The sequence below is a fragment of the Cynocephalus volans genome, chromosome 2, assembly GCF_027409185.1.
Source record: "Cynocephalus volans isolate mCynVol1 chromosome 2, mCynVol1.pri, whole genome shotgun sequence".
NCBI lineage: Eukaryota > Metazoa > Chordata > Mammalia > Dermoptera > Cynocephalidae > Cynocephalus > Cynocephalus volans.
In genome coordinates, this window is record NC_084461.1 from 207,759,429 (window position 1) to 207,771,918 (window position 12,490).

The 12,490-nt window shown below is 45.6% G+C and overlaps 1 protein-coding gene across 1 annotated transcript; it reads left to right on the forward strand.

The window, feature by feature from the left end:
* Positions 1-441: 441 nt before the first annotated feature.
* SNRPD3 (small nuclear ribonucleoprotein D3 polypeptide) lies at positions 442-10,892 on the forward strand. The gene is made up of 4 exons (XM_063086666.1): positions 442-549; positions 1,923-2,066; positions 8,647-8,839; positions 10,671-10,892. The coding sequence occupies exons 2-4, from the start codon at positions 1,941-1,943 to the stop codon at positions 10,730-10,732; spliced, it is 381 nt and encodes a 126-aa protein (XP_062942736.1). The 5' UTR covers positions 442-549; positions 1,923-1,940; the 3' UTR covers positions 10,733-10,892.
* The last annotated feature ends 1,598 nt before the right edge of the window (positions 10,893-12,490 follow it).

The following is a 12,490-nucleotide window of genomic DNA, read 5'->3' on the forward strand; positions in this document are numbered from 1 at the left end:
TCCCATTAGGGACGACCCTAGGTCGGCCGCCGCTCTGCTCTACACCTGTTTCTCTATCCGTGCAATGAGACACCTCGCCTCACTCAGGGCGCCCCTTACCTGGCCATGACGGGATCCAAAGGTTAAATTGTGAGGGGGGGTCCTAGCCCTCAGCCCCACTCTTGCCTGCTTCCGATCCGAGGGCCCAGGGCCCGGATTCCCGCCTTGCCGTCCTGGCTGTCCTTGGTGTGGGGTGCTTGGAATTGAGAGACCCCTTTTCCCTTGCCAGGCCGAGGGTCGGTGTTTCCGGCGGTTCCCGGGTCCGGTCATCAGCCCTCTCTTCCGGTGCCGGAACTATCGTACCAGAGCCCGCGTTTCCCAGCCGGCGGAATGAGGAGGAATTGGAGGAGAGACCGCGCTCACCACTGGGGAAAGGAAGGGGGCGGACACTGCGCGTGGCATTTTGGGAACGCGCGGTATTCTGGGAGCGCGGGGTCCGCCATTCGCTTGCTTAAAGCCTTCGCGGTCACAGCATTCGCCGCCGTACCGAGGAAGAGGAGGCCGGAGCCGGTGAGGAGAGGCCGTAGAAGGGCGAGGGGAGGCCGAGGCGCCCGTGGGGGGCTTGGGGGCTGGAGAAGAACTCGCTAAGAGGATCTCTAAGGGGTCGGGGAGGGAAGAGAGCGGGAAGCGCGGGCCACCCAAACATCAGCGTCGCCTCACTAGCGCCTGGAAGTGAGTTCATTAGCTCCGCACCAAAGTACATGCTTTTCAGGTTCTATGCTTCTCCAAGTCAGTATTTTTCAATTCATCCAGGCAGTAATCTTGAAATAATTTCTGGCCAATTACCTCTTTGCCCCAAATCCTGTATGGGTCATCCTTTTTAAAGTTCTTTGCATCTCTGCCACCAGCTCCCTTTCAGGCACTGGTCCCCTTATGCTTTCCACACTTGCAGAAGTTTTAATAAGTTTCTCAGCTTCTAAACTGTGCATTCGATCCCTTCTGTAAATACTGCTATATTTTCATTGGTTCATTCCTTACCTATAATCCTGTAGTGAGTGGTTCCCCACTGTCTTCAGCATAAAATCTAAACTCCTAAGGCTGAAAGCCTGGGATCCTCACCAGGAGAGCCTTTCTTTCCCTGTCTCCTGTTCTTCCTAAGTTGAATACACATGATATGTTCCAACCTTGAGTCGTTGCTCCTCTCGGAATAAAAAGTTCACTGATTTAATTAGGTCAAGTCCAGTGTTTGCCTTGATTATGTTTTTCCTCCGAGATAAGCATTTCCTTCTTATTACACGTTGTCAAATTGTGAGCACTTTGACATTTTCTCTTTAGCCTTTATGGTGAAGTAAGTGAAGGGTCAAAGGGCTGAATTAAAAGCACAGTTTCTTCTCCTAGATTTGATCGGTCCTTTTTTCTATATCTGCACCATCCAATATGGCAGCCACTAGCCACATGTGGCCATTGAGTGTAACTCAGGGATTTTTAAATAACTACGTGTGGACAGTGGTTACTGTATTGGACAGCTTAGTTCTATATCATTGTTCGCAAAATGGAGTCACCCACAACTATGGATTGACAAATACATTGTTCAGCACATGCATTCCAACCCTCTCTTCCACAGCATGCACACACTATTAGCTAATGGTCATTTTGATGAAGATAAAGGAATATTTGGTAGCAGGGAGGTAGATGGGAGACACTCTCTCTTCATTCCCACTAGCTTTCCCTCTATCCAGCTCACTGTTCTTCCTCACCCCACATCCTGCATGTTTGCCAGATAGATTCCTCCAAGCCAGGAGCTGAGCTTCTGTTCTGTAGAATATGCAGCTTTGGCATCTTTGCTAAGTTTTATGGAGTGCCAGGCCTTGAGAGAGGTATGGTGTGTGCAACATACTTTCTGAGGCTTTGAAAGATGAACTGACTTGTCTCTCTCACTGTAGAATTCTCTTCCTGCCAAGATGTCTATTGGTGTGCCGATTAAAGTCCTGCACGAGGCTGAGGGCCACATTGTGACATGTGAGACAAACACCGGCGAGGTATATCGAGGGAAGCTCATTGAAGCGGAGGACAACATGAACTGCCAGGTACCCTGCTTTGCACATGAGGCCATGAGGATGTGGAGGAAACATGGGCCTGTATCTTGGAGGTCTTTGGAGTTGTTCTCATTTAGCAGTTATTTACTGCGTGCCTAATGTGTGCCAGGCACTGTTATAGGCTCAGGGGATGTGGGCATGAACAAGGGAGAAAGTGAGGGAGAAAAGCCATCTGGAGGTTTGAAACATTTAACTTTGTCCTTTGTCTTCTCCGTACCATAATCGTTTCCCCCATATTTTATAGGCCTATATGAGAGAAGTGGTGCTACTCCTTTTGGTAGACTCCTGCAGGTTCAGGGCCATTATTCATTTGCCCCCACATGCTTTGCAGTTAGCAGAATCTATCACTCACATACTGTGTTTGTCTTTTTTTCTTTGAGGAAGAATCTCATTTGATTATGGCAACTACCTTGTGGGGGAAATAGGTTTGATGATAGTCTTGTCACCCATAAAATTGGAAGAATGAAATTAAAGGGCTCATATACTGGACGTTATTCTGCTAATAAATGATGGAATAGCCTATAGTGCATATGGTACATAGCACTACTTTGCCTTTTACAATCATGTGAATTTTTATAGCATTACAAAGTGTGTCTGCACACATCTTTGTTCTTTAAACCATTTTTTAAGAGCTTGGGCTTTGGAATCAAAGAGATGTGAGTTTGAATTGTAATTATATGACCTTAGGTATATTAATCACCCAGATTCCTCATCTGTAAAATGGGGATAGTGTTATTTTGGGTCCTCTGAGATATAGATGCCAAGACAGAATTAGATGTGCAAGAGATTTATTGGAGAAATGACCGTAAAGGATAAAGGAATGAGGGAACTGAAGTAGGCAGGAGAGCTTTCAGTCTAGGATGCTGGTCTGCCTGAAGAAAGGAGAGGGGAAAGGAAGGAGGATTGAGCAGGAAGAGCCTTAGACAGCAGTGTAGCTCTGAGGAAGTCTCAGCCAAGCAGAAATTGCTTATTACAGGAGTCTCACATGGGACAGAAATGCCTGGCTCTGGTATCCTTGCAGTCATTGGCCGGCAGCCTAGGGAGAGAGTGGCCTCAGGGTGAATGCTGTGGTAAATCCCAAAGGTGGCAGCTCCCTGCACTCTTCACAGCATGTTCTCTCTTAACGGGAGACATGAGCAGCATGCTCCCAAGGACTGCCATAGGAATAATATCCACACCCCTGGGCTGTTATAAAGATGAGATGACTTATGTATGTGCAGTAGCTAGCTCAGTGCCTCACATGTTCTAACTGTTCATTGCTTTGCAGGGTTTATTCATTATTTGTGATTTTTCTGTAGCTTTGAGCATCTGTCATCTTACTGCCAGGTTGACCAGCTGGGGCAGTTCCCTGGCAGGCGAGTAGGCAGAAATCTGGGGGCTCAGGTTTATCTCCTTAGTGTCAATGCCATAGAGATAGATGGTGTGGGCACTCTGAAGGTCCTGTGGTACCTTGTCTCCTTCAGCAGGAGGGCTCAGGGAGGTACAGCTGCATTTGTGCCCTAAAGGGCCTGGCCTCTAGTACTCTTTGCCTTTGTGAGGTGCCACTTTCATAGATCAGTCATAGATCGAGCTTAAGGCATCCTCATCCGTTTTAAGGCATTTTAGTTTGTTGGCTATAATGCAAGGCTGGGGGTAGTGTGTTTATTCAACTAGCTGTATTTATTTGGACAACTTGCTGAGCTTCCAGGCCATCAGACTTCCCATCTGTAATGCGAAGGTGTCTGGCCAGATGGCCTTCGTTGGTCTCTCAGAGACGCAGTCAATGTGATGCAAGTGCACAGGCCCTGGGGTTAGACCTGGAATCAGGTTGTAGCCTGCCACTTAGTGTGACTTAGGGTAAGCTTTGGACATTCCTCACCCTCTGTTCCCTACTCTAAATCAGGGATAAAAATAGCACGTTGGCCTCAGAAACTAGTGCAGAGGAAATGAGTAGATCTGTGTCAAATGCTTGTCCGATGGTGGGGCCAGCCTCATGCCTCCTTGCCTGCGTTAGTCTGCTAGGGCTGCCATGACAGTTCCACAGACTGGGTTATTTAAACAACAGAAATTTATTTTCTCACAGTTCTGAAGGCTGGAAGTCTGAGATCAGGGTGTTGGCAGGGTTGGTTCCTTCTGAGGACCATAAAGGAAGGATCTGTTCTAGGCTTCTTCTCAACTCGTAGGTGGCTGTCTTCTCACTGTGTCTTCACGTGGTCTTCCCTCTGTAGTGTTTCTGTCCAATCCCCTTTTCTTATAAGGATACTGGGCATATTGGATTAAGGCCCACCCTAATGACCTCATTTTAACTTAATTCTGTCTGTAAAGATTCTGTCTCTAAATAGAGTCACATTCTGAGGTACTGGGGATTAGGACTTGAACATATGAATTTTACAGGGACACAATTCAGTCTCTAACACTGCCCCTGCCAAGATGCCAAGGCTTCACTGAGTCTGCTAAAACCTAAGAATATTGAATAAAACCCTGCAGGCTGTGGCTGAGCTAAACTGGCGGTGGGTGAACACCGAGCACAGTTCGCTCACACGTCTCAGGCTGATGGCTCCTGCAGTGCCTCCTGCTGTCTTTCCTTCCTGGCACCAGTCCATTTGCCCTTTGGGAATGAGGGCATCCTCTTAGCACTTTCTCTGCTTGTTCTTTACCAGAGGGCAGCTGGGGTTTAGTGTCTGATATTTGATGTTGGGTTTTGTTTGTTTGTTTCAGGGGCAGCTGGATGGTAAAGGGATCCGAAGCCTTGACCTTGGTGTCATAACAGTGCACTCTAACCAACTGAGCTAACGGCCAGCACTGATGTTGGGTTTTAATAACATTTTCTTTTATAAAAGTGGACTGGGTAGCATACCAAAGAGATTTGGAAAACAGCTGAGCGAATCCCACTATAACCACTATTGGCATGGACTTCTTTCTCTGCAGGTATTTTAGGTTTTTAGTATTTACTTTTTACGCTCTCCTCTTTCAGAAAGAGTTAGAGATGGCTTACAAAAACTATATGGTAGGATAAAACTAGACAGATAGTTCATGGTGCAGGTAAGCTGGGCAGAAAGTAAAAAGAAGTCAGGCAGTCATTACCCAAAAATGTAAACCTGAATCCCTGTACCTTTAATAAAGGTACAGTCAGGTGTAAGACCAGGAGAGGGAAATCAGTTCTGAGCTGCACAGTGTCCATAGGGTAAACTAGCAGTTTTGCATATTTCCCTGGCACTCAGATATGGGAGACAGTGTTAGATGATGGTCCTCATCAACATCACCATACAAAAATACGCCTTCTTTTAGGGTCCCTCAGGTATTTTTAAGGTAGCCTGTTAAGGTGCTTTTTCTGACATTGGTATTCATGCATGTGTGAAACGTAGGATAAAGTCCCTGAAATGGTGCTTATTTGGGTCAGAGGGTGTAGGCTCTTCTGTGCATCCGAGTTTGGCTGGGAAGTCAGGGAGTTTTGCTTTCCCACTCCCCGTACCCTATAGTAGCAGCACAAGCACTGTCTGGTGGCCAGTGCTGCAGGATGTGACATCACCAGTGGGTTACGGTACCCTGCTCTTGTTGCTGTGAGCATCCTGTAAAGGCCCCATGGCAGGAACAAGGCCTCCTGTGGGTCTCCATGTGGTCCTCTTTAGCTGATTTTTGTTTATAGCAGAAATGGGACATCTCCAGTTTTCTGCCCGGGTTGGGGATGGATGACTTAGAGGACTTCAAATGGGGAAGTTTCTGTTCTTGGGTATGTGTACTCACTGTGGGCCTGAAGCATCCTGCCTCTATTAAATGTCAAAAGGGGAACTACAGGATTTTTCTTCAAAAGAAGCTCTCTCTCACATGATAGGGCAGTAGAAAACTGCCTGTAACTAACACCAGGAAAGTTTATCTATTTTTTTATATATACATAAAAAATATACACACGTTATATATTTTTTTCTGAACTATTTGAGAGTGGATTGCATTCATCATGCTCTCTTTTACCCCGTAATATTTTTGTGTGCATTTCCTAAGAACAAAGATAGGTGGATGGCATCAGTTGATATTACTGTTATATCAGTGGCAACCGAGCATATACACCTTTGTGTATGTATGAAATTGTCCTAAAGAGTGTGTACATTTCTAGCATGTTTACAGTCCTGGGGTTCCCCAACATTCCTTCACAGTCCTGTAGTAGCCTTCTCCCTCTTGGCACTAGGTATGTGAGAAGTTCACACAACTTTGACTGTCCTATAATGATTCTCTTTCTCTCCCCCAGGATGTCATTTTAGTTAGGTTCCTGGCTTATGCCATCTGTCTTTCATTGTGGCAGTCTAGAAGAGTTGATTAAACTGGGTGTTCCTGCCTGACTTTCATTAAAACCCAGTCCACTCAAAAGTCGCTGCCTTCAGCTTATGATGCAAACACAACTTGGGCTTATTAGCAAGCTGTGGGGGGCGGGTGGGTGGAGTGTGGGGTTTTGTTCACAGTGCAGCCATTTCTCCACTGGCGTTGCAGAGAAAGCATGAGAGTGGTAGTGAGCCTGGTTCTTAGGGTTGGAATAGGAGTCAGATAATACTGGACTCTCCTGCTTCAGCTAGGCCATCTGTGGAAATGCCTAGATTAAGTATTGTTGGGCTTTTCTTAACAGCTTTACAAACATTTTAACTGTCAGTTAGACTCAACATTTAGTGAGTCTCTGTTATATATTAGGTAATAGAGGCTGCATTTACACATACTTTGTCTTGTTTAAATTTGCTCTTTAACAATTCCAGGAAATAAGACAGTGGTTAAGAGTCAGATAGACCTGGGTTCAAATCCCAGCTAGGCCATGTAGGTGTGGTATAACCTTGGGCAGGAGAGTAGAGTGGATATGGGCATGAACCTCCAGGGACAGATCTGCCTCTGAAGGCCATGCTGCTTCATCTCTCCAGTGGGGATGGCAACATCTGGCTCATCTGTCTTGTAGGATTTTGTGGTGAAAATGAGTTATTATGGGAAATCACCTGGGCTGGTGCTTAGCGTTAGTAAGTGCTCAGTAAATGTTAAGCTTTCTTATATTGTATTTTTCTCACTTTGTAGGTGTGGGAACTGAGGCTCAGAGAAGCCTGGAGGCATACCCAGGGTTACACCCCTGACAAATGGCAGAGCTGAGTCTCACATATAGGTGCTCAGGCCTGTTCTCTGTCTTCTTCTGAGTCAGAGGTGTGTCTGGTATTGGTGAGACCGGGTTGGATCCAGGTTTTTCTCTTGGGCAGTATAACTATACTTGGTGTTCATTTGTGGCACCAGAGGTTATGGTATTCTTCAAGGGAAGAGCAGGATGGCAAGGACTTAGGAACTATGTGAAAAAGTGTTAAGCAACTCAGGGTGTAGAGCCTAGAGCAGAAGGATTATTGGAAACTGGGGACCTGTTGCCTGCCCCTGAAGGTAGAACAGGGACAGCAGGTTCTAGAAACCATTCCACCTGGCAGATATAGTAGGAGCAGCCCTAGAGCATTGTTGTTCTTTTTTCATTCTGGGCGCTCAAGCAGAGGCTGGGCGGTAAAGAGCAAGTGGGTATAAGATGGCAACAAGCTAGACAGAAATTGGAGGAGACAGCACATCTCTCCACTATGTGGGCTTGACCCATTCTGAATAAATTACAGTCCTCTCTCTTCCATCCAGAAGACTCATTGAAATAAGCTACTTTTTCTGGTAAATGTGCCTTTTGAGGTTGGTGCTGACAGACTTGTGTCACCTTCCTATACCAAGCAGGTCTCCCGGCTGGTCTCACTTCTAGCCTCCCCCTCTGTCCTTCCTTTAGTCTATCCATGTTGGCATGTTCATCTTTCCAAAGTGCTCCCTTAGTCCTGTCAGTCCTTCCTCTGTCTGCAAACTTGAGTGGCTCTCGTAGTCTCTTAAGTGACAGTGCTGTCCTCGGTCACAATTCCGCTGCTCCAGTCCTTGTATCCTGTAGGTTCCAGCCAAATGCCCTCTCTTCTCCTTGTGTGAGCTCTTGCTTCACACCCATCCAGTATTTCAGGCCCTTTGTACAGGTACTATGGTGCTACGTCCACTTCTCAGTCCTTAGTCACCTCTAGAGTGTGCACTCTGGGAGAGATGCACAAGTATCTGGGGTGCGCTAGTGGCCTTCGTGGTGCCTTTGCAGTCTGAGTGTCATGCAAATGCAGGAGAGGACACAGCTTGGACAAGCAGTTTGAAGCCATTTCAGTATGGGTTTATCACCATCAAGAGCTCTTCATGTGCTGGCACAAAGGCAGTACAGCAGAGCTAGGGCTCTGGAGCCCGCCAGTTTGTTCGAATCTGGAGTCCCCTGCATTCCGGCTGTTTGACCTTGGACAAGTGCCTTGGTTTTTCTAATCTTTAAAAATGGGGGAGCTCTTACCTGCTCTGGAGGTATTGTGGTGACCCTTTATGTGCAGTGCTTAGTGCAGTCCCTGGCACACACAGTGAGAGCCAGTCATTGTTGTGGTATTTCACTAGGTTTGCCTGGTTCCTTTATTTCATGATGTCAATTTCTACATTTCTGGACTTCACCCTCCCACCAGTCAAGGCTCCCCCTCTTTGTGTGCCACTGAGGCTGGTGCTGTTGACACTTACTGATGAGCTGGTGATTCTCTTTCAGATGTCCAACATCACAGTCACGTACAGAGATGGCCGAGTGGCACAGCTGGAACAGGTGTACATACGTGGCAGCAAGATCCGCTTTCTGATTTTGCCTGACATGTTGAAAAATGCACCCATGTTAAAGAGCATGAAAAATAAAAACCAAGGCTCAGGGGCCGGCCGGGGGAAAGCTGCTATTCTGAAGGCTCAAGGTAGGTGTTCCTCATGCACTGGTTTTAAAATAAGGCTTGTCTTGTATCTCTTAGAAAAGAGCCCTGTTACTGTCTGGGGACAGGGGTGGCTTTTCCTTAGCCATCTCCATACCCGCTGCCACCCATTTTCTCTGTGGCTTTGGGAATATCCTGTGAGACAATGGGGGCTTGCCCTGCCTTCTCTGTCTTGCCTCACCTGATCCCAGTCACAGGGCTTTTGTAAAAAGTGGCACTTTAGAAAAGAGATGGGATCCCTGTCTTAAAGAGTTAATTAATCTATAATGTATTTCTAGGAGGTCCTTCCTTTCCAGAAGTTCTATGCAAGAGTTCTGGGGGCAGCTTGCTTTTGTTGAGTGTGCTGAGCAAACACCCCACAGTGTGGATGAGCCGACTCAGGAAGCAGTAGGGCAGTATTTCCTAGAAAGACTGGGTTGTGTGGATTGACACCCAGCATGTACTTGAAAAGATGCTAACAGGGGAGGTCCATTTTCAGAGAAGAAATAAGCAGTTTTGAAATAACCGTCTTTACCTGCTAAAAGGGGCTGGACTTCTGTTTTCAAAATTTCTTATATTTGAAAATAAATCCTTCCTTTAACACATTCCAAAAGTGGGACTAGCCTTTTCCCAGGGGTTTGGTCTGGTTTTCCTTCTGGGTTAGCCCAGTCAAGTTTTATATTTCGGTCCTTGGAAAGTTCTGTCACATTAATTAGATAAGAAAGCAAGTGCAGTCATTAGAAACTGTCTTAGTGGTGGTAAAAAGGTTTGTAGGCAGGGAAGGTGCTGGATTCTCTGTCGGTTTTTTTATTAGCTGTACATATTTTATGTGAGGTAGCTTTTGAGTTTGAACATTATATAGTGTAATCCTTCAAAATGCCCTCCCAAAAACCGATCAGAGTATCTCCTTGCCCTTCCTAGACAAGAGGCAGTTGTAGGGAGATAGAACCAGGAATTCTGGGTCTCTTGCCCTTATGACTCTGCTTCCTCAGGGAAGGGCTGCTTTCACTGTTCTGGTGCATTTGCACCATCTTCTCCGGCAAAAGGTACACCAGTGGCTGTGCACTAAAAGGCACTTGGCAGTGAGTTTGCACAGGCCCACTGACTTCTGCCTGAACCATCTGTCCCTTTCCCAACCCCTTGCTCTGGTCCTACCAGCAGGCAGGTGGGTTCTCATGTGACTTCCCTTCCTCTTCAGGATAGCTCCAGGCTCTGTAAGAGCAGAGGGGTGAGGCTTCAGTTAGTAGCCATCAGTATTTTCATCTGTCCTTCAAGGATCTCCCTCCTAGGACCCCTTGGGTCATAGAGAAGAACAGCAGTCTCATCGTGCCCTTTGTATGGGGACTGTTTTGTTTTGCTTTGCTTTTGCTATTATGAAATATTTCTTACAGGCAGGATAGCTCAAAGAATAATAAAATCCCTCTCCCAGATTTAACAGATGTTAATGCTTAAGTATATTTGTTTCAGAATTTAAAAAGTGAATTAAATGCATCTGTGGATGTTTTGTTAGCTGCCCTCGGCCAGCCCTGGGAATGCAGCTTCTCTTTGGTTCTCAGACCACTTTCGCTCACAGCCCTGCCTCCCATCCTCTTATAGAGAGCAATGCTGGACCAGAAGGCAGGAGTCTGCTGCCTACTCCTGCTCTGATGCCAGCCCCAGCCCCTCTCTGGGTCTCTGTCTCCCCTGTGAAAGGTGATGGTCCAGGGCGATGTTGGAACAGGTGGCTTTTTTGGGGGGTCCCTTCCAGCGCTGATGTCTAAGGCTCCTGCTGCTCCAAGGCATGAGCGCTCACTGACCACGCCAACCTGGTCTCATTCTTTCTCTTCCTCCCTTTCAGTGGCTGCAAGAGGAAGAGGACGTGGAATGGGACGTGGAAACATCTTCCAGAAGCGAAGATAATTTTCTCTGTTGAACAGAACTTTGCCCTTTTTTCTTTTAGTTATTTGGGTTCGTGGGGGTGAGTGCTTGTGTATGTGTCCTAGATTTTCTTTTGACGTCTTTCTCATTAGATCAGGGGAGATGTTAAACTAAATAAATCTCTGGTTGTTTGGGTTTTTTTGTTTGTTTTGATTTTTGAGAAAATAAGGACTGTGTTCATTTTGGAGTTTGCTTTGGCAGCAGGTTAAATTTTGACACCCTGGCAGATGTCATGGGAGAATGCCAGTACTCTGAAATAGCACAGTTGATAAGAGTTTAAGCTGCCATTCCAGGCCAGTTGCTGGCTAAATCCCAGAAGAGTTCACCTCGGAAAAGCTCCAAGTATGCATAGACTATGTCCCATTCATCATGACACACAGGACTTAGTGTGACATTTTGTGGAAATGTCATTAGCTTAGCTTTAACAACATGGGTGGTCCTGGCTTATGAAAAGTCCAATACAATGACCTCTGTAGTCTGGAATTCCTCGTGGTTGGGCATTTGGAAAAAGTAATCTAATATTAAAAAGTAATTCACAGTTAGCTCAATTGGTTAGTGCAGGGTGCTGGTAACACTAAGGTCCAGGGTTCAATCCCTGTATTGGCCAGCTGCAAAAAAAAAGAATGTAATTCAGAGGATCCTAGTGGTCAACATCTCTAGCTCCTATATTGGCTACACAGTTTTGCAGTGATTTGGGGGAATAGATTCTTGTGAGTTTATTGGAGCATCTCTGCATTAATTGGCATATCCATAGTGTTCAAGGTAGAAAGGTAACTAGAGAGGATAAATAAGGTTTGCATAGCAAATAATTGTGACAAAATCACAGAACTTGGAAAAGGAGCCTCAAGAAGTCAAATACTGAAAAGAGGTCTGGTCAGAGGTTCAGTACAGGATGAGCTACCACATAAACCACCAAGAAGAAGAGGGGTCAGTTATTGACCCTTAGAATATCCTCATTGAACAGATCGTTCAAATAATGGAAGAGGAGGAAGAAGAAAATCCAACACATCAGTTAACCTGGCATCAAATAGTGATTTTCTAACAAGCTTTGTCTTGTAATCATGACACTACCAAGAGGTAACAGAACTCGTGTTGTAGTAATAAAGAACTTCTGAGAAACAAGCATCAGTGATTTGGTCAGATACAACAGTCCTCTAAAATAAGGCATCAGAGACCATCTTCTCAGAGCAGCCTGATTCTCCTGCTCTAGTGCACCCTGTTCCTTTGACACATTTGGATGATGGGTGGCTGACAGCCCTCCTGTGAGCAATGCTGCTCCACAGACAGGCACTGAGATTCGTGGCCACTTCAGGTGAATTTATTTACTGTGAATGGAATTAAAGAATTTGCTTTAGATTCAACCAAGTTAATTTATGCTGGTTTCTGGTAAGAAAATAAACTTATACCTTGAGTTAAATATACAGTGAATTTCTTTAAAGCCTTTATAAATGGAATTCTTTCAGATAGAAGCTATCCTACCCACTAGTACCCTGCATGGATTACTTTCTCTTTCCTGCTGGTTTCCTTGATTTGCAGACATTGTTACTGACTTCTTATTAATGAAGCCTGCTGGATTATTGATAAAGCAGATAACAGCAGTGGTTTTCAACATCAGCTAGGGATCTTGTTAGAAATGAAGATTCCAAGGCCCACTCCTGGAATGAGGCCCAGGAATCTGCATTTTTAATTTTATTTTCTATTTTTATTGAATCATAATTTATTATACATATTTTTGGGGTT

Coding starts and splice junctions, on each gene's coding strand:
- SNRPD3 (XM_063086666.1), top strand. CDS start 1,941: ATGTCTATTGGTGTGCCGATTAAAGTCCTGCACGAGGCTGAGGGCCAC. Junction 2,067..8,646: donor AGGACAACATGAACTGCCAG/GTACCCTGCTTT, acceptor ATTCTCTTTCAG/ATGTCCAACATCACAGTCAC. Junction 8,840..10,670: donor TGCTATTCTGAAGGCTCAAG/GTAGGTGTTCCT, acceptor CCTCCCTTTCAG/TGGCTGCAAGAGGAAGAGGA.